General features: G+C 46.8%; 1 protein-coding gene across 15 annotated transcripts in view; it reads right to left on the reverse strand.

The window, feature by feature from the left end:
- The window catches only part of atp2b2 (ATPase plasma membrane Ca2+ transporting 2), a 68806-nt gene that overhangs the window by 3830 nt on the left and 46551 nt on the right, over positions 1-18425 (reverse strand). For 12 of the 15 annotated variants that reach the window (XM_055509130.1, XM_055509126.1, XM_055509129.1 and 9 more), the window contains 12 exons: positions 17246-17410; positions 16150-16364; positions 15741-15983; positions 8176-8417; positions 7849-8083; positions 6203-6382; positions 5992-6079; positions 5784-5890; positions 5100-5291; positions 4674-4887; positions 4373-4584; positions 3996-4286 (listed from right to left, as the gene is read on the reverse strand). In XM_055509130.1, coding sequence (XP_055365105.1) covers positions 3996-4286; positions 4373-4584; positions 4674-4887; positions 5100-5291; positions 5784-5890; positions 5992-6079; positions 6203-6382; positions 7849-8083; positions 8176-8417; positions 15741-15983; positions 16150-16364; positions 17246-17410 — 2384 coding nt within the window. Of the gene's footprint in view, positions 1-2290; positions 2341-2680; positions 2871-3995; positions 4287-4372; positions 4585-4673; positions 4888-5099; positions 5292-5783; positions 5891-5991; positions 6080-6202; positions 6383-7848; positions 8084-8175; positions 8418-15740; positions 15984-16149; positions 16365-17245; positions 17411-18425 lie in introns of all 15 variants that reach the window. The other 3 variants (XM_029149683.3, XM_055509137.1, XM_029149685.3) reach the window with 2 other exon arrangements.

Below are 18425 nucleotides of genomic sequence, written 5' to 3' on the forward strand. Positions count from 1 at the left end.
GGATGAGAGAGAGTGGAGACGAAAGCGGAGAGGAGACAAAGAGGAGGGAGGGGACCTCTCGTTGGAGGAGAGAGAGGTGGAGAAGGTCAAGGAGCAGCAAGAGAGAAGGCAACTGCAGTCTGTGTTCTGCTTTCACGAGATGACTACAGTTCACAAGTCATTCAATTTTGGCGTGCACTAAGGAAAACCGTGAGGAACACAATCAGAAAAACACAATAAAACCATACATTTCGAGGAAAACAAATACCAAAGCCACACAAACGCTCGTTGTAAGTATACGCTTTAGTCCAATGTGCTGTATACCTAGAAACAAGCCACGTTAATAAATGGAATGCCCACAGAAAAAATTAAAGGAGAATATCACATGCAAGTTTGAAGAAATCTGGTGGACGAGGTCAGTAAGAAGGAAGGAAGTTAGATCTGACAGATCCAATCGTGTGGTTTGAAACTTCTGGCAGTACCAGAGCACTGTCCGGGACAATATCCACACAGACTCTGAGTAGGACACACAGGCACACACACACGTAGCACAGAGTGGACAAAGCGTGGCCCCAAACAGAGCGATGGAGAGAGTGGAGTCTGCACGAGGAGCTCTGCAGCGTGAAAGCCACAAAACGGCAACACGGCAAAAGAAACCAAGCAAACGCAGCAGGTTACAGTATTATGTCCACAGGAGGAGGACACCAAGTACATGCAACAAGACAACAGGATGGAGGGGTGGACGTCGGCACACAGACTGAAACACATGGGAGGGGAAATGAGAACGACTTTGTTGTAACAGGTCCGACATTCAGAGCATGTTCTCAACTCCATGCACGACTCAGTAAACAGTCAAGTATAAGCCCCGGTCTCAGGCTACGCTGTCTGAGTATCACTGTGCTGTTGGGAGGGATGTGTCAGCTACTGGGGCGTGTGTACAGATCACCTGATGCTTCATCTATTGCTGGGTGTTTAGACAGGAAGTGAAATTTCTCCACAGCGCTCGTGAAGTCTAGAAAATGGGCCCCACGTCCCTGTGGCTGCTCTGTTCTCACAATTATTTATTACATTCTGTCTAAATGTCATCGTGTTCGGAGGGATTAAAAAGCCACCAAACAGCAGCGTTTCTTCATGTGCTACTGGAATAAAAGCTCTAAACAACCCTGAATTCAGGAAAATGCAAATGATCTATTACTAAAAAGCACAAAATGTATTTAAGCAGCAGAAAGACAGATTCAACATGTGATTATTTGTCTAACGCCAAACATCTATGTTTGAATTTTTATGGCCATGTCTTTACAAAGACCATTAATTAATAATAAATCAGATTTTTGAAAACGTACAAATCTTAAGTTAGCAAAATAACCTAAACGTAGTAAAGCCAAAATGTTTCCACCCTCAGATAACAACTTTACAATTACAATTACACTATTACTACTACTTAACAAATGTTTTACATAATACTATTTTTTTCCTGTTTGCTGGGCTTTAGCGTTGTACAGTGAGGCCTAAATTAAGAAAATAATTCATCCCAACTGATTTTCAGATTAGACGTCTACTGCTTCTACTAAGTGGGCCAGACTCGGGTGTAAAGAGACAAAACAGGTAAAAGAAATTATACAAGCAGCCTGTCAGGATGAGTGCATGTGACAGGATGTCTGACAAGGAACACTGATGGGGTGTCAAGGAACGGCAGGGGTTCAAATTTACGCTGGTGCTGCAGAGGATCTGGGTCCGTTACTATGGCAACATGACAGTCAACTACACTGACAGTATGAAGCGACAAGACGGGATGAATTATTGGTACAGTGCTGCTCTGTGGCGTTTCTCCTGCTCCCTCCATTCCTGTCCACGCACCCTGAGCATTGACTCTTATAAAGCAGGTCAAGATTAGAGAGAGAGAGAGACAGAGACAGAGACAGAGAGAGAGAGAGAGAAGGTGGGGTGGACAAAAGCATCAAGTAAAATGTTTCATGGGTAGATTTTAGGATTTTGAACCATTTGGGACCCATTTCAATTAAATCAAACTCCTGTTTGGATGTCTAAGGGAGTCAACCACACACACTGCAGCGTCTTCACTTCAGACCAGTTTGCCAGCACCAGAAAACCTTCTAAAAGCCTGTAGGGCAGTTCATCAGGAACAAACAACAATGCAACCTATACTTGAATGTTTACCCAGTTCCTTAGTTGAGTTGATTGGAATTAGTTCACATTAACGTCTGTCAAGATGTTAAAAATGGGAGGTCTGGAGGATGGGTGATGTGTGGGCGGGAAGGGGGGGGTGATGAGCAGAGGGAGACAAACTCACAACCTGAAATGTCACGCCGTGGGTATCACCCTTAGTCCTGCGCTCCTAGCACTCTGAGGAAACAAACACACATTCACCAATGAGAGGACAGTACACCCAAGCATGGGAGGAGATATCAAGATGAATCTGAAATCCAGTATGAACAACGGAAAAACAGAACAGAAGAAAAAAAAAACAGAAGAAAGAGAGGAAATGAAAAAAGCAGATAGCAGGACAGAAGAAGAGACAAATCTTCAGAGATGCCAACCCCCACAACGGAGACGGCCATAGTTGTTGGGTTTAAAAATAAGAAGTCGAAGGATGTGGGAGGAGAACTAACTTTGAGTTCGGGGCAGGATGGCACCCCTGAAGCATTGAGAGCAGAGAAGCAGACTGACACGAGTTCTGACTCACGGCCAGTAGTGGGAGGAGCAGTAGCAGCAGTAGTGCTTGTAGGAGAGGAAAGGGCATTGGACAAGGACACGTGACTAGGACTAGAAACATTGGTTACATCCTGGGTCTGGCTGGTGGTGGACGATTGGCGTCTCAGAGCTCCCGCCCCCTGAAAGGAGGTGCCACTCTTGAAGGTGTTGACTACTTCAATCTGTGGGAGGAGAGCGGGACAGGAGAGGACAAACGGCTGCTCAGAGTGACAGAGACCAAATGGCAACAGACGTTGACTGCTGGGTGACTGTGGTGATAAAGGGGAGGGGCTAAAGGTCAGGGTGGGGTCACGCCTGCGTTACAAAGACATGCGCCTGCTCCCGTCATTTCCCTTCTGCCTACATTTTGACACAACTGAGACATGTGGTGCTCATCAGCTGCTAACCTGACACCTTCTGGAGGATTGTAGTAAGTCTAAAGCCCAAACAAGTCACGTATGTCAAATCTGGTAAAAGTTTGAGAGTCTATGTGTAGATTTAATAAGTCACAGATGAAGCCAGTATGTGGTTTGGAAGCCTATTCCCTGTTTAATATGCTTTTGCCTCAGAGACTGCAGGTTTACTTTAAGCTAGAGTTTCAACAAATGACATGAAGCTGCAGATCTGCCCTGTCTGTACAAATGGAGACCACTGACCATGGACTGACTCCCTGCTTCCTCTGCCTGCACCCTCTCCATGTACAGTATGTTTTGGGAGCCTACTTCTTAAGTTACATTACATTAGGTACATATTTTATGTTACTAAAACTATGACAAAAACCTGCAACCCTGTTTGGTTGGATACGTTCACCCTGGACCACAGTGACTCAATGAGATGAAACCATGCATGGGCGAAGTTGTCCTAAGTATCACAGTGGTAGCGGTCTGCAGAGGTCGTCACAGTCACAACAGATCAATTACACTTGGGTTCGACTGACGTCCGATCACCAGCGCTCCCCGGTTCCACGGCCGTGTTTACGTCAAGTCCACCGCCAGAAAGCTGCACCTTCATGCACCCTAATGAGTCATCTTCACGTAAAGTCATTCTATGACTGATACTACATCACATGTACAGTACAATACAGAGACTAGTTCATCTTCTTGGGCGTAAGCTTCAAAAAGTAATGTCTGAGGTGGTTCCTACTGGAGAATCATTACACGACAAAGACAGACAGGAAAACAAAACATGTCAGAAATCATCACAGGTGAAATGTTGCCTGGCTCATAAAACCATACGTGTAAGAGTAATGTATTAAAAACTACATTAACTATAAACCCACATGTTCTGGGAGCGTACACTGTTCTCACCTGAGTCTGGATGCGGTTCAGGCCTCTGAACCAGAGGATCTGTCCCCGTCTCAGCTCCCGCTCCGCGTGGTCGATCTCTTCGTTTTCCTCGTTCACGTCCTCCTCCGGCAGCTCGTCCTTCTGCGTCAACTGTCCCGCCCTCCGCAGGAAGCGCAGCCTGCTGTTGGGGATGGTGGCTATGACCTGCCCCCAGACCAGCTCCCCCAGGCCCAGGAACACGCACCACATCCACTTCTCCAGGTCCAGAGGCTGACAGCTGAATGGCTTCCCTCCGAACTGCACGATCACAATCTACTCGGGGGGAAACAGGAAGTAAGGCTTTTATGGAGTTACAAATTCATCCTTTTAGCTCCTTGACATTAAATGCAGGACTTCACCTGCACAGCGAAGGTGCCAAAGACAATCGAGCAGAATATTGGGTTCCTGAAAATGCCGTCGAACACGTTCCTTTCCCCGTGGATTTTTCGAGCGTTTATTTCGTTGAAGAGCTGCATCATGACGAAGGTGTTGAAGATGATGGTGTAGTGCTCCGACGGAGGGGAGTGGAGGGGTGCGTTACGGCCACTGTCAATGTCAAAGATCTGTTCACCTGCATGGAAAAAAACCCCAAAAAAACATGGGTTCATTTTGGTTCTGGACTGGGATCTCACCTCGGCGCGGGGCGGCTCCAACCCTCACCGACAAAGAGCAGCGTGAAGATGATGACGAGCTGGTAGGCGCCGTGCCCCAGGATGTTCTTGGTCATGGTGCTGGAGATGAGGGGCTTGTTGCGGCCGTACGGCTTCCGCTTCAGCAGAGACTCCGTGGGAGGTTCCGTTGCCAGAGCCAGCGACGCGAACGTGTCCATGATGAGGTTGACCCACAGCATCTGCACCGCCTTCAGAGGGGAGTCCTGTCCAAACACAAGCATCTGCACTTTAGAACATGCAACCATAATTCTCTCTTCTTTATTGATTTATGAAAGTACAACCCTTTTAGCTTAAAGTCTGTACAGAATGGTTTGGTCATTTTCAGTAGTCGCCCTATATTTGCCTACAAGAATGTGATGCAACATCCTTCCTACTGTGAACAGCGCCTCCTCCCGTCTCACACGCCCACACAGACCTGTGTGATGCAGGCACCGGTGAAGGCTACGATGACGGCCACCACGTTGACGGTCAGCTGGAACTGGAGGAACTTGGAGATGCTGTCGTAGACGTTCCGACCCCACATCACCGCTTTGACGATGCTGCTGAAATTATCATCCGTCAGAATGATGTCGGACGCCTCCTTGGCCACATCTGTGCCGGCGATACCCTGGATGAGATATATCACACACGTTACATTTGACTCATCATTTGTACTGTAGGAAAGCAGTGCGTCATCCATCAATCTACCACTCCATTACCTTCATAGTCGCTGGGCAAAGCAGAACCCTGAACAGTTTGGCTCAAACAGTAGAGAATGATGATCAAGACTTGCAGAATGCAGAAGGCCTTTTATTTTTCACAGTAAAAATGCCTTCTTTGATTAAATATGCCTAAAAAGTTCTGAAGTCAGAATCCTGAGCTAAAATGTAAATTAATGTTTATTCAGTGCGTTTGAGTGTGTTTTTGTCTTGCCGAACAACTGTGCAAGCTCAGAAATCCACTAGGGGGCGCTCCTAGTCTACACAGCCAGCGGCAGGACGCATAGGGAGACAGCCTAAATCCTCTTCAGATGAGGAAGACATCTGCAGGTGTTGACTGAGATCAGACTGGCGAGGAAGTAAGCACAAAAGGAAAACACTCAGAGAGGGAGGATGTTTACCATAGCGAAGCCCACGTCAGCTTTCTTCAGAGCCGGTCCATCATTGGTCCCGTCTCCAGTCACAGCCACCACTTGCCTCTGGTCTGCCATGGTGCTGTCAATGATCCCTGTCAAACAGGTGCACACGAGTAAGACGCCCGCTACCTGAATGTGAGGTGGAACCATGTGGATCCACTTAAATACCAATGTGGGAGATTAAACTGTTCACCTTTGACAAGAGTGTGTTTGTCCGTCGGGGAGGATCTAGCGAGAACTCTGAGTTTGGGCCAAACCTTGTCAATGCGCTCCTGCTCCACCTGCACGCACACGCGCACACACACACACACACACACACACACACTTAGCATTTACAGTAGTTGTGATTCCGCTCTCATCGCTCATCTCTCAGCTGCGCATCTCATCTCATATTGATACGGTACCTCTCCCTTCTCATTACGGATCCTCCTGTTGAACTCCTTCCCGTCGATGCAGAGGAAATCCTCTCCGGGATGGATGATGCCGCACTTGATGGCGATGGCCCTGGCTGTGTTTATGTTGTCTCCTGTGACCATGCGAACAGTGATGCCTGCGCGCTGACACTTCTGGATGGCGTCAGGCACCTAAAGAGCGACATGCGAACACGAGGTCCATGTGAAGAGGCTGAAATCACACTGCTAAAATAAACTTCTCTATTGAAATTTTATTCTGGCTGTAATTTATCAATTTGCACATTTGATGACTCTGCAAACATGAACCAAAGCCACAGACTAGATCTGAAGGAGATTTGTCCCCGGAGCAGCTTTTCTCCAGCTCTGCTCCTTCCAGTGTGAAGTAATTAGTAGCTTTGCTCGATGTAGACGCTCCATCACTACAAGTTATTACACTGTGCTTCTCTTCTCACACCGAGCTGTTGTTATCACGATATTAGCTTCCTGTCCTTCCATATACTGTCCCCGCTGTCTCGTTTTCGCTCCTTTGGATTCCCACTGCTCTGGTTGACTGGTCAACTGACGGAAAGCGGAGGTCGGGAGACGAGAGGAGCAGAGTGGATGCTTATTAAAAATACAATCTGGCCGCTGCAGGAAGAGGGTAGGAGGATAGTAGGTGAGGCGAAAAAACGAGCCTCTCGCGTCCCCGGCGCGGATCTGGTTACATTCTCGTCTTCCTCCGTTTCTCCTCTTACGCGTTCCTCCTCCTCCCACAGTCCATCATCCTCTGACATGAATCTGAATCTGTTTATCGTGCTCAGCCTTTAACTCGGCCTCTCTCGGTCGCTTTCTCTGGGGCTAACCCTGCAGAGAAGCCAGTTATTTAGAGAACATCACGTTTCCTTCGCAAGGAGGAAATTAGAGGCCGATAAACAAACCCAAAACATGTTTACCACCCTGTGTGACCTTTTCAGCACGGGGGAAAGTCATCTCATTTCCAACATTAGCCAGTCTTATGAGAAGTAAAAGGTGTTACTGGAGTGTGTTAGAAATAGTTGCACGTCAAACTTCCTACAGTTTGCATGTTTTCTTTACAGGTCATTTAACGTTTGACAGCTTTGGACACCGGACACTCTTTAACTCAGATTGCCAGCGGTTTCCCTTTTCTGCCTCTTGTCTTTTTATACTTTTTTTTTAATCTAGGTCTGTTCGGATGCTTACATAACTGGGAGTCAGACAGAAAAAGAGAGGAGGCATAGCGAAGGGAGAGGGAACGTGAAGCGCGAAGGGAATCAAAAGAAAAAGAGCAACCGGAGAGATGTCAAAGTCAAAACCTACGATTCAGGCAAAAGGTGCCACGAGTAGAACTGACGGGCAGAGGCTGAATGAGAGGCCTTGTTGGATTGAGGAGTGGGGGTGGAAATGATGAAAGGAGGAAGCTGAATAATGCAGGAGTCAGTTAGCTTCCTGCTTCCGTCTACCTGCTCAGGAGCTGTCAGGCCAGGTCAGTTTTCCTAACGTACACACAGACTTATGTAAAGCAGCTGCTCTGTCCTGGTTTCAGTCCAGGAACTATGAAGTGGCAACGCTGCCAGTAAGAGCCATCAGCGCCCACCACCGAGCATCAAAGGCACCGCGATGCCTTCACGGCCCCTCACCTCTGGCCTGACGGGGTCCTCGATCCCCACGACGCAGATGGCCGTGAGGTCGCTCAGGATGTTGTTCTCGTCGTCCCAGTGGGGCTCAGGGTTGCTGGGGAAGTCGCGGAACGCCACGCAGATGGTCCTGAGGCCGTCGCACGCCATGGGCTCGATCACCTTCTTCACCATCTCGTCCTTGTCCCGCGGACGGAAGACCCTCGGCTCACCCACCTCGTTGAGAATATGGCTGCATCTGGAACGAGTGGAGGGTGTTTTGGGTGCGCGGGAGTTTTGTGCTGCTGTATTTAGGGAAACCCTTTCGTTTGACCTCTGCATCGGACTCACTTTTTGAGGACAATCTCGGACGCCCCTTTGCTGTACATGCGGAAGCTCCCATCGGGCAACTTGATGACAGTGCTCATGGACTTCCTGACGGAGTTGAAGGTGTAGACTTTGTACAGCTTCTCCTCTGGGATCTGGTTCCTTATTGGCTGGTAATCCCGCTTCAGGTCCATGACCAATCCCAGCAGGCCGCACTCGGTCTTGTTGCCCACCTGCTTCGGCAGACCGCCCTCCCTGTCCGGAGGCTGAGGGGAAACAAGGAGGGAGACGCCGTCAGATGCTGAGCGGCACTTTTGTTCCGTTTCTCATATGGACATTTAAAAGCACGTGAAACAATTGTCTGCTGCACGCATGAGCAGGTGACAGGGCTGCGCTGTGTGGGAGGGTGGGACACACAACGAGTCAAATCTGGATGTTCTCAGTTCAGGCCTCTCAGCCACCGCAATGTGTAATTGTACATTAGGGACACGTTTTGGTCCAGTAAACACCACACACTGTATGTACAGTACTAGACGGATCGCAGCAGTTCTGCTCATTTCATCATAAGGTTATTTCCCCTACTGGACATTTCTACATTTATTTGGAGAAAATCAAGCGATCACCTCATTATTCAAACTGTCCCATATTGATTAATGTGTTTACTTCAGGGAAGCAGCAAATGGTTGCATGTGTAGCATGTAAAGCCAAAGGAGCAGTTTCTCTGCCTCTCAGAGCTGGAGTGTGTGTGTGTGTGTGTGTGTGTGTGTGTGTGTGTGTGTGTGTGTGTGTGGGTGTCCGCGCAGGTGACTGTTCAGCGCGTGTGTGTGTGTGTGTGTGTGTGTGTGTGTGTGTGTGTGTGTCCGCGCAGGTGACTGTTCAGCGTGTGTGTGTGTGTGTGTGTGTGTGTGTGTGTGTGTGTGGTTGCGTACACGGTTATTTACTGTATGTGCGGGCGTGCGCATGTGGTCAGCTAGCAAAAGGCTCGGCGTTGCCATGGTAACACCGGGCAAAGCACACTTGGAAGGAGCGAGCAGGGGAGAAGAGGGTGCTCGTTCCGCCACTTGGGGATTCTTACTCTTTGGCTGTGATTCTCGTACAGGATTCTCACTCATCTCACTTCACACATGTCCTCCAATCTGTCTGTGTTTCCCTTTTCATCCGCTTCCAGTCCGTATTTATTAGTATTTCCCCAGCTGTACTCATTCGACTCAGCCCTATTCCACCAAACATCACACAGAAACGCAGCTTAAGCCCGCCCTGTATGTGCTACAGCACCCGCACGCAGGCTGACCGGTGACGTGACAATGATGCTCATTATTCTGGACACGTCCTCGCGCGTGCGATCGTTACCGTCATTGTTCATAACATGTCTCCTCACACTCTCAGGCTGATATTTTGCTCTGATAAAAAAGAAAGGCGCTTTTTGATCAGACGAGACCAGCTTTTTTATTATCATTCAATCTCAATTGGCTGCTTAATTGTTTGCTGACAATATGTCACACGAGTAGCGATTCTCCCTGACCATTAACACCGCTCTCCGTGGCAGCTACAAATTGGTATTGTTTTCCAAAAAGCTGCACACACATTTTAGTTAATTTACTATGGAAATGAACACAATAAATGGCCAAAATAAATCAAGTCCATATCAACCAAACAGCAAATAATGCTGTTAAGACGGTGCTGTTTAACTAAACAGGAGAATATGCTCCTGACTGGCGGTAAATCTATTTCATGTGGATCTGTGTTCGATTGCACTGAGGTGACAGCCAGTCTCTAAGGGTCCGGTTATATAGAGCCTACTGTACACTTAACACCTACACGCACCGCTAAAGAACAGCTTGTCAGGTACAATTTCTTTGTCTAGCACACAGACACACACTTATATGTCAGCATGGCTGTGTACATGCGCACGCGCGCACGCACGCACACGCACACACACACTACTGTACAGCACGTCAAAAGCACATGAAGCATAATACTCCTGCACTGCTGCTAAGCAGACACTTTTAGCCTGTGCTATTTGCCCCCGAAATAGAATAGAACAGGCTTCCTGTTCTCTGCCTCGACAAGCCTCCAACCCAGAGCACATTTAAAGCACAGCTTCTACTTCCAATACTTCCACTTCTACTTTTCCCTTTCTTGCTGTTTTAAACACTTGCCCCTTTGTTGAGAAACTTTTCACATTTGCAGCATAATTGGTCACATTAGCGTGAATTTAGTTTTAGAACTAAATTTTCACATTCCCACCTGATGTTGGGCTTCAACTCCTAATGAGGTGCTGATAGAGAATTCCAAAGATTATGACAATTAATTCAATGCGTAAATTTGCAGTGATAGTTGATATATACTGTATATATAGAATGGTTATTGATATTGATGGACTTTGTAATTGGTAGTTTTGTAAATCCTCCATTAAACTAAGAATAACAATAATGTGTTTTTTAATCAGTTATATATTTAATGTTTTGCTTCTTTCAACAACCACACTCATGTTTCACGATTCTCTCCAGCGGCCAACACTTCGCGCCGAGGGTTCCAGCTGAGAACCTAGAGAGGCCAGAGAGACAGTGATCTGAAATCTCATTAATCATTAAAACCCAATCAGAGTGCTGGCCCATGTTCACCCAGTAATTGGACATATCTGGTTAATGTTCAGCTGTGTCTCCCACAGTCACAGTCAAGCATATAAATACTTTATACCGAGATTGTGGTAAATAAAAGAATTAATGCCTTTTCCTAATGACCAGTGATTACATCAGGAAGACACCGCCTGTCACTGGCTAATGAGAGCATGAAACAAACAGCCTCATCTGCACCGTCTGCCAAGTGTTTGGGAGAGTGGGCTCCCAGCAACAGAGCACCATGAAGCAAAACTGCTAAATGGGATCAGGGTGAATGATTGCTTGAAAAGCAGGCAATGTTTTTTAGATCCTACTTCAGCTTAAAAATGCTGTATTATAAACTAGAACAAAAGAAGTCTGGGCGTTACTTTACTTCTGTTTGCTTTCAAATGGGGCTGAATGAGTTAAGACGCTACCAACAAGCCAAATAGGATAAAACACATCTCACTCAATCAAAACAATAAAAACCTATGAATTAGTTTTTGATTAATAGCACTATTGCTACAATTTACCATCTGATTTGATCTTTCTAAGCAAAAACACCCAAAGGGTCTTATCCTACTGTACAAATTGTATTGCGGCGCAGACAGGGTGTGATGCATTATACTTGTTACGGTTGTTTGAGGTCTCTCCCTGTAGTGTAGCTGTGGTGCACAGCCACAGTGTAGATGTAGTAGTTAAAAGGAAAAGCACTAGTTTTGTCATCTGAATTTAATGAAATTACAGCTTTCATTGTAGCCTAAATGGCTGGTTAACGCTGATTGCTAAAGGTTTAATTAAATACTTTGGCACTAAATGCTCAACGCACTGCGACTTATTCTAATAGACAAATAAATAAAAGCAAAACCAGCTTCATCAGCAACATTTACTGTACAGTCACAGATGGCACAAATGCACAAACACGACAAATGGCGCTAAAATGACAGAACTGTGCTGCTCACAGTTCACAGTTCAGTCAGTCAGTTGACCGACTGAAATGTATTTTGTGAACAAAACTTTTAGTATCTTTTAAGAAGTGGGTTCAAATGCATGTTTATTATTGTGTAATCACCTCTTATTTGATTGGTAAAGCAGGATGCCGCCCAGCTTTGCAAGGAGGAATATCTGCATAGCATTCAGCTGCTCAACAGTCCTTGCGATGCACCATACACTCACCCCGAGCGGATCTAAACTGCAGGCGGTCCACGCGGACACGCATTGTCTCTACCAATCCATGGCAGCGCGTGTACAGGGAGCCACGTCCCCCCGACAATCCAAAACAGACGCCCGCATCAAGGCTACCTGACAGGGCTGCAGGTCACCCCCGGCCCGGGCTCGACACACCACAGCGGCATCACAGATGACTGGGGTTCTGATAAAAGCTCACATAAGCTGCGAAGACGTCAACTAGTCTGATCACAGACACATGCTTCCATTGGCTTTCGAGCGTGAGCATAGGGTGAGTGTGCGCCTTCCTCCCTGTGTAACAGGCCCCACACACATGTGGAAATACAGTCTCATCTGAGACTACTGTACACTACACCACCTTGTTTAATCCATATACTGCCGGTCCTCATAAGGCTGATCATCGTTAATTTGACCCGTTGATTGACAGCTCCACCCCAGGGGCAGAAAGCTGCCGAACACCCTACACGCGGCAGCACCGACTGAACCAAACCAGATAGAAACGCCAGCGCCTTTTTATTTTTAGAGATTCCTCAGAGGACGAGTTTGACGCGCTTTTCTACGCACAAAGACGGTCGCTGGCACGGGACGCCCAACGCTGGCATCTCTCCGCCACTGTTGGCACAGCCGGGTCTGGACGTGGCGGAGGACCAGCTGCCCTCTCCCTGGTCCGTGGGTGCACCCGCGGGCGAGGACATATGCCAGAGGGAGAGCTGGCACCTTGACTTCCTATTGCACCTGGGGCTCTCCTTAATCCACACCTCCTGTTCCTTCCCCTCGTCTTTCCTGCATCTTGACCGGCTTCCTTTCCGCCCCCGCCCTGTCGCCGCTGCCCCTCCAGCTCCATCGTCTCTCTCGTTCATTGCCCTCTTTTCGTCTCGTTCTTCTCTTCGGTCCAACCTCTAACTTGCATGGCACCCCCGTTCCGTGCTCCCTCTTTGCATGTAAGAGTAGACGATATTCTAGCGCTCCACGTGACTGGATCAGTCAACTGGGCTACGGCCTGCAGGCGTGCTGGGGGAACGTAACATGTCCTTCCAGCCCACCACGAGGACACTTGTCACGCGAGTGTGGCTCCTCTCCTCCCTCCTTATATAATTTGCCTTTTTGTGTACTAATCCTTGCTTTGCGTTGCTTCTCCCTCTTAGCGCCATTTCCATTCAGCTTCTATTTCTGCCTCCTGCTCCCTTTGTCTCATACGTCTCAAGTCCTGTAATTCCCCTTCTACTGATGATATTTGTTCGGTGCAACAACATCGGAACGAAGCAGACCAACTCCAGGAGAGTCAAACAACTACTTCCATCGAGTCTCCAGCACAATGTGCATGTTATCCAGCCACAGCCAATTACAACAAGGCCCTAAAATAAAGTTTAATTTATTTACAAGCTGTTCACTGCTGATTTTAGGGAAACTCTATTATATTTCAAATAAACATATATATATTTGTTATTATTAACTACATTCTTAGTTGTTTCCTTCCTTTCAGCAGTTCAAAAGCAAAGCCGTCTACTTATGTTGGTGCATGGATGTGTTTGTTATGTACTTCTCCCGTCTATGACCAGAATAATAACCTGAGCAGGTGGTTGAAGCAGCATGAAGCCGAGTTCCCAGGACACTCACACAGCCATGCTAAACACACACCACTGTGCTACGAGAACACGCACCTGTGCTCTGAACCCCTCCTACAGTGTTAGTCCTGTATGTCTAATACGACAGATGTGTGTATGGGGAGTGTGTGTGTGTGTGTGTGTTACTAGTAAGCTCACATGGATCCTAAAATGAACCAATAAGCAATTGCCAAAGAACCCATAGAAAAGAGGACAGGATAAAAAACCAGGAAGGACATGATGACACAAAGACACTGTTCACAAATCCCCCTAACGTAAGTGCTACAAGACAGACAGATGCGGTAAAAACCTCCATGTATGCGTGTCGTGTCTTCTACGAATACTCCCAGACGTCACGCGTGTGGGCACGCCGTGTGCTCTACAGTACATGACGCGTGCTTGGCTTCGTTGTGTGAACGCTGGTGATTTTTCTGACCTCAAGGACGGCGTTTCTTCACTTTACAATTGGTCCGTGCCCGCAGAAGACACTGAGCTTCATACTAGCGGCTGTATTACGGAGCCAGGGAGGCAGTGGGGGGACTGATATGTGTATCAAAGCCTGCCTTTTTGCCTTTGTGCCTTTGTGCGGTGGCCATCAAAGACTTTCACAGCCATCGTGGCATCCCACAGGATTGGCCTCTTATATAAGAACACACCAGCCAGCATACTGCAGGGCTGGAGTGGTGCTGAGGGAGTGGGGGCGGCTGAGGCACGAAGGAAGGGCTACGCTAGATATGCCTCAGAATTTTCACTACTGCATCCTGCTTCAGTTCATCAGCCGACTCTGTGCAGCACATACGGTACAGTAATAGCTGACAGTAAGTACTAGAGTTTGTCCTCTGTACTATATTTATGTGTGTACACTACATGAATGCATCTACCGGTGTATGGACGCAAGCATGAACATCATGTTACTGTAGTTTAGCTTAGCACATTGGTATGTTTGAGGCCTTCTGTATGAGTGAAGACATTCAATTTAGCAGACGGAGTCTAAGCGGCACCCTGCTGGGGCCTGCTCCCTGCCCCAGTCTGATGTAATGCCGCACAGCGTTCCTGCAGGTTTTTCATGGGGGATAACGTCTCGTTAATGTGGCTCGTCTTGGTAGGATTCACGTCGTGGGAACGGGAAACCGAAAGCAGCCTCGTTGTCCCCGCGACACGAGCTAATTGACACGTTCAGCGATGTGAAATGATCCCGCGCGCAGAAGATAATTCTCTTTTTCTGTGTGCTGTAAAGCATCTTCATTTAGAACCTCTTATTTAACGCACAAGTGTGTGAGAGATGCTGGATCATGGAAGATGACTCCATCATTTGTTTCCGAGCTCTTCAATTCAATTGTACCAAATCATTTCTGCACATCAATGCGCATTTTGCATGCTGTGGTTATGTTCCTATGTAATTTAGAACCTTTCAGGGCCTGATGACAGAAAACGTTTATCACAAGCCAATATTGCAATAAGTCTTATGGGTGTTTACACCACACAGAGTGAATTCTTATGCTACAGAGATAGTGAAATTGAAGCTACAAGGATGAAACTACACTGTTGTCTGAAGCCTGAGGGACACCCAGTAATGCAGTGTGTGTGGCAGAAGTACCTGTGCTGTCCTACAAGGCTTAAATCTGGACCTGACGTGCAGTAATTATGCAGAACCAACTGTGGTTTGACCAAGACTGCAGTTGTGCCTCGAGGGGCAGGAATTCATATTGGCACATACAACATTTCCCGCACTCAGCTTCCTTCCTGTATACAGTAAGTTCTAGGTGTGTGTCACTTGGGCAGCCATCAACGAATGGCCTCTACAGGGCTTCAGAACACATGACGGCGCTTAAATGATGCGTGGGCGCACAGGAAGCGCTAACAATCGCTCATCACCGCATTCACAGTAAACTTGGATCGGATTCGGTTCTAGTCTGCTGTGCTCTGACTATCAGATAAGGCAAAATTACACAACTTCTCAAGGTGGTGCGTGGAGTGAGCGCCTGGTGAATCTCAAGCAGCAGCCAAGGACACTGACAGCGCGGTTTGCCAAGAGGAAAGCACGGCAGAGCTGCCTGACTGTCACAGGGCTGCTCTCATCATATGGCGGCCCCGTTTCCACAGAGTGGGCTGGAGCGTTCATGTTTACCTAAATAGCATCCGTGCAAGGCAGGGTTCGCACACAGCTGCACGTGCGACACAGCGCACATATGCTTACCAGGATCTTGGTGGTATAGGCACTGTTAATGGAGATGGCGTTGACCAGTAAGTCCAGCGATTTGGGAGGCAGAACTCCAGGCTCCGGGATTTCCTTGTAGTGCACGTCCCCGACGTAACACTGCACCGCCGTCATGCGGTTGGTGGTCAGCGTGCCCGTCTTATCGGAGCAGATGGCCGTAGCGTTACCCATCGTCTCGCACGCATCCAGGTGACGCACCAGGTTGTTGTCCTTCATCATTTTCTGGAGGGAAACGTGACAATGGCCCTTAATTGTTGTTGCCAAGTCTATCGCGTAGAAGGGTTCTAATCAGAATTAACGATGATGAATCCCCATGACTGTAATATACAATAAATACCAACACGTTCAGTGCGGCCGACGGCGCCACAGTGTGTAAGAACCTGCTCACCTTGACAGAATACGCCAGGGAGATGGTGACGGCCAGCGGCAGCCCCTCCGGCACGGCCACCACCAACACGGTCACGCCGATGATGAAGAATTTGACAAAGTACTGGATGTAGATGGGAGTGCACTCCGGCATCCATGGGTGCTTCTGCATCACAAAGTTGTCAATGGCAAAGTACAGGACCAGGATGATGACTGTGATCGCTGACATCAGCAAACCTGAAAAGAAAAAAAAAAAACATACACAAGGTATTAGCTGAACGAAAAGATGCTGTCTGCAGTGTAGCAGATGAAACAAAGCGTCCTGTTCAAAAAAGATAAAGACATTTAAGCAATGTAATGTATAATGTTTGTATTGTTGAAATACTTTAAGATTGACAGAACTTATCCTGCTAAGCGTCACAATGGGGCTGCAGCTGATTCCATAGGCAAAAGGTGGAGTTTGTCTTAGACAGCAGGTTATGTCAGAGACTGACAACTACCCACACTCACCTACGGGCGACTCTGAGCCAAATATGACGCGCAGGCACAGAAGGGACACGTCCCGGCAGCCGTAATCAGTGTTTTCTCACAGTTCTAGTTTTGTATTTGGAGGTAGTTTAGTAACACACAAACTCATGTGACGCTGGTCAAAGGGTGGTTTAAAGTCCAAGCATATCCAGCGCCGCATGATCTACCTGCTGCTGATCCATCCAAGTTTCCTATTGTCCTGACATCATGTCCTCATTCTATCACTCAGGCTGAAGCCACTCTCTGTGAAACTGAGACTTCTTTAAAGATTCTCTGAAAATTAGAACCTTTCATTTCCTTCAGCTGGTTTCATGTCAGACATTGTAGGTTGTGTGACTCTCACGAGTTAGTTAAAAAACTTTTAAGCCTTTTTGTATGTCTTGCTTTCACATTATATTACAAATGACTGATGTAGATAATATGTCATTTAAATACAATGGGGCTTCACCTTGATCATTTAGAAAAATTAAAAGGCTCATTGGTGCAACACCTTGTCCTGATGGACAGGTCTGTGGTTCAGGACCTTGTAGCCCTGCTGTAGCTGCCTGACTGAGTGAGTGATGGACTGGTCTATGAGCACTCTGCTCTACCTGCTTTGCCAATCTGGACAGCCAGCTTGGTCAGCTTCCCTTGCAGCACAGACTTCTCTTTCTTGGGAACGGACACCTTCTTCCTCTCCTTCTCATCCGTCTCTCCGCCTTCAGCGCTCTTCAGAGGCTGCATCTCCATGGCAGCTGCTCCGTCTTGCTTCTTTACTGTAAACACCACAAAAACAGACATCAGCAGGGTTAGAAATGTAAATGAGAGCGAGGAAACTAGGAGGAAGCGAGAGACAATGTTTTTTTTTTTTTTTTTACACTAGCTTCAGGACTTTAGGTGAGATTTAAACCCAGAACAGATCACAGGTCTGCCCATCACAAATAGGAACTACAGTAATTGGTATGTATAACCTTTCACTGTACATAGCAGAGCAAGGACTGTTAACATCTGTCGTACTAGTAGGATCAAAAGGACTGAGTTGTTCACTCATTCATGTCTACTTCAGTGGTCTAATAACCAAGGTACAGGCTGTTCTCAAGGTATTTAGAAGAAAGCTAAGCTTTTCCAGGAAGGAGAAAAACCTATACACAGTGTGGCAGAGCAAACACACAAAAAACAAAAAAATTAAAAATAAAATTAAAAATACGATGAACAAAAATAGTTTGAAGAGATGAAGAGAAAATATAGCACAATATAAAAAAAGTAAAAAAAAAAAGTATTGGTTTTAAGAGTCTCAAGCCTTCTAGAGGTTTGCATTGATTTGTAGTTGTTTAGCTGTTCTGTTTTCACTGTAAGAACCCTGCAGACGTACAAACAGTCCTTATACCAAAGTCAAGCCGTAAATATGCTTTAACCACAGGGTGATGTACAAACACATGCAGCAGCGTCCCTAAAGTCCAACCTTTAGGCAGAGAACCTACAAAGTAACAGTGGAAATTATATTTTCACTACAAACAACCTGTCAACAGAATAAAAACATAAAAGCATAAACTCCAGGTTATTAAAACGTCTCCTTTCAGTCAAAGTGACAATGAATTCAATTCCAAACACTCAAACTGTTTGGATACATTTCATACAACACCTTAACACACAAAACACAATTACCACATAGCCTCTTGGTGTGTTTGCATTTTAAATAATAATAAACATTGATACATTACCACTTGTCAAAATCTCTGGTAAAAATAATTTTCTGAATCTATACACTGCACATTACATACATATCAGAGC

The sequence above is a fragment of the Betta splendens genome, chromosome 5 (assembly GCF_900634795.4).
Source record: "Betta splendens chromosome 5, fBetSpl5.4, whole genome shotgun sequence".
NCBI classification, from domain to species: Eukaryota; Metazoa; Chordata; class Actinopteri; order Anabantiformes; family Osphronemidae; genus Betta; species Betta splendens.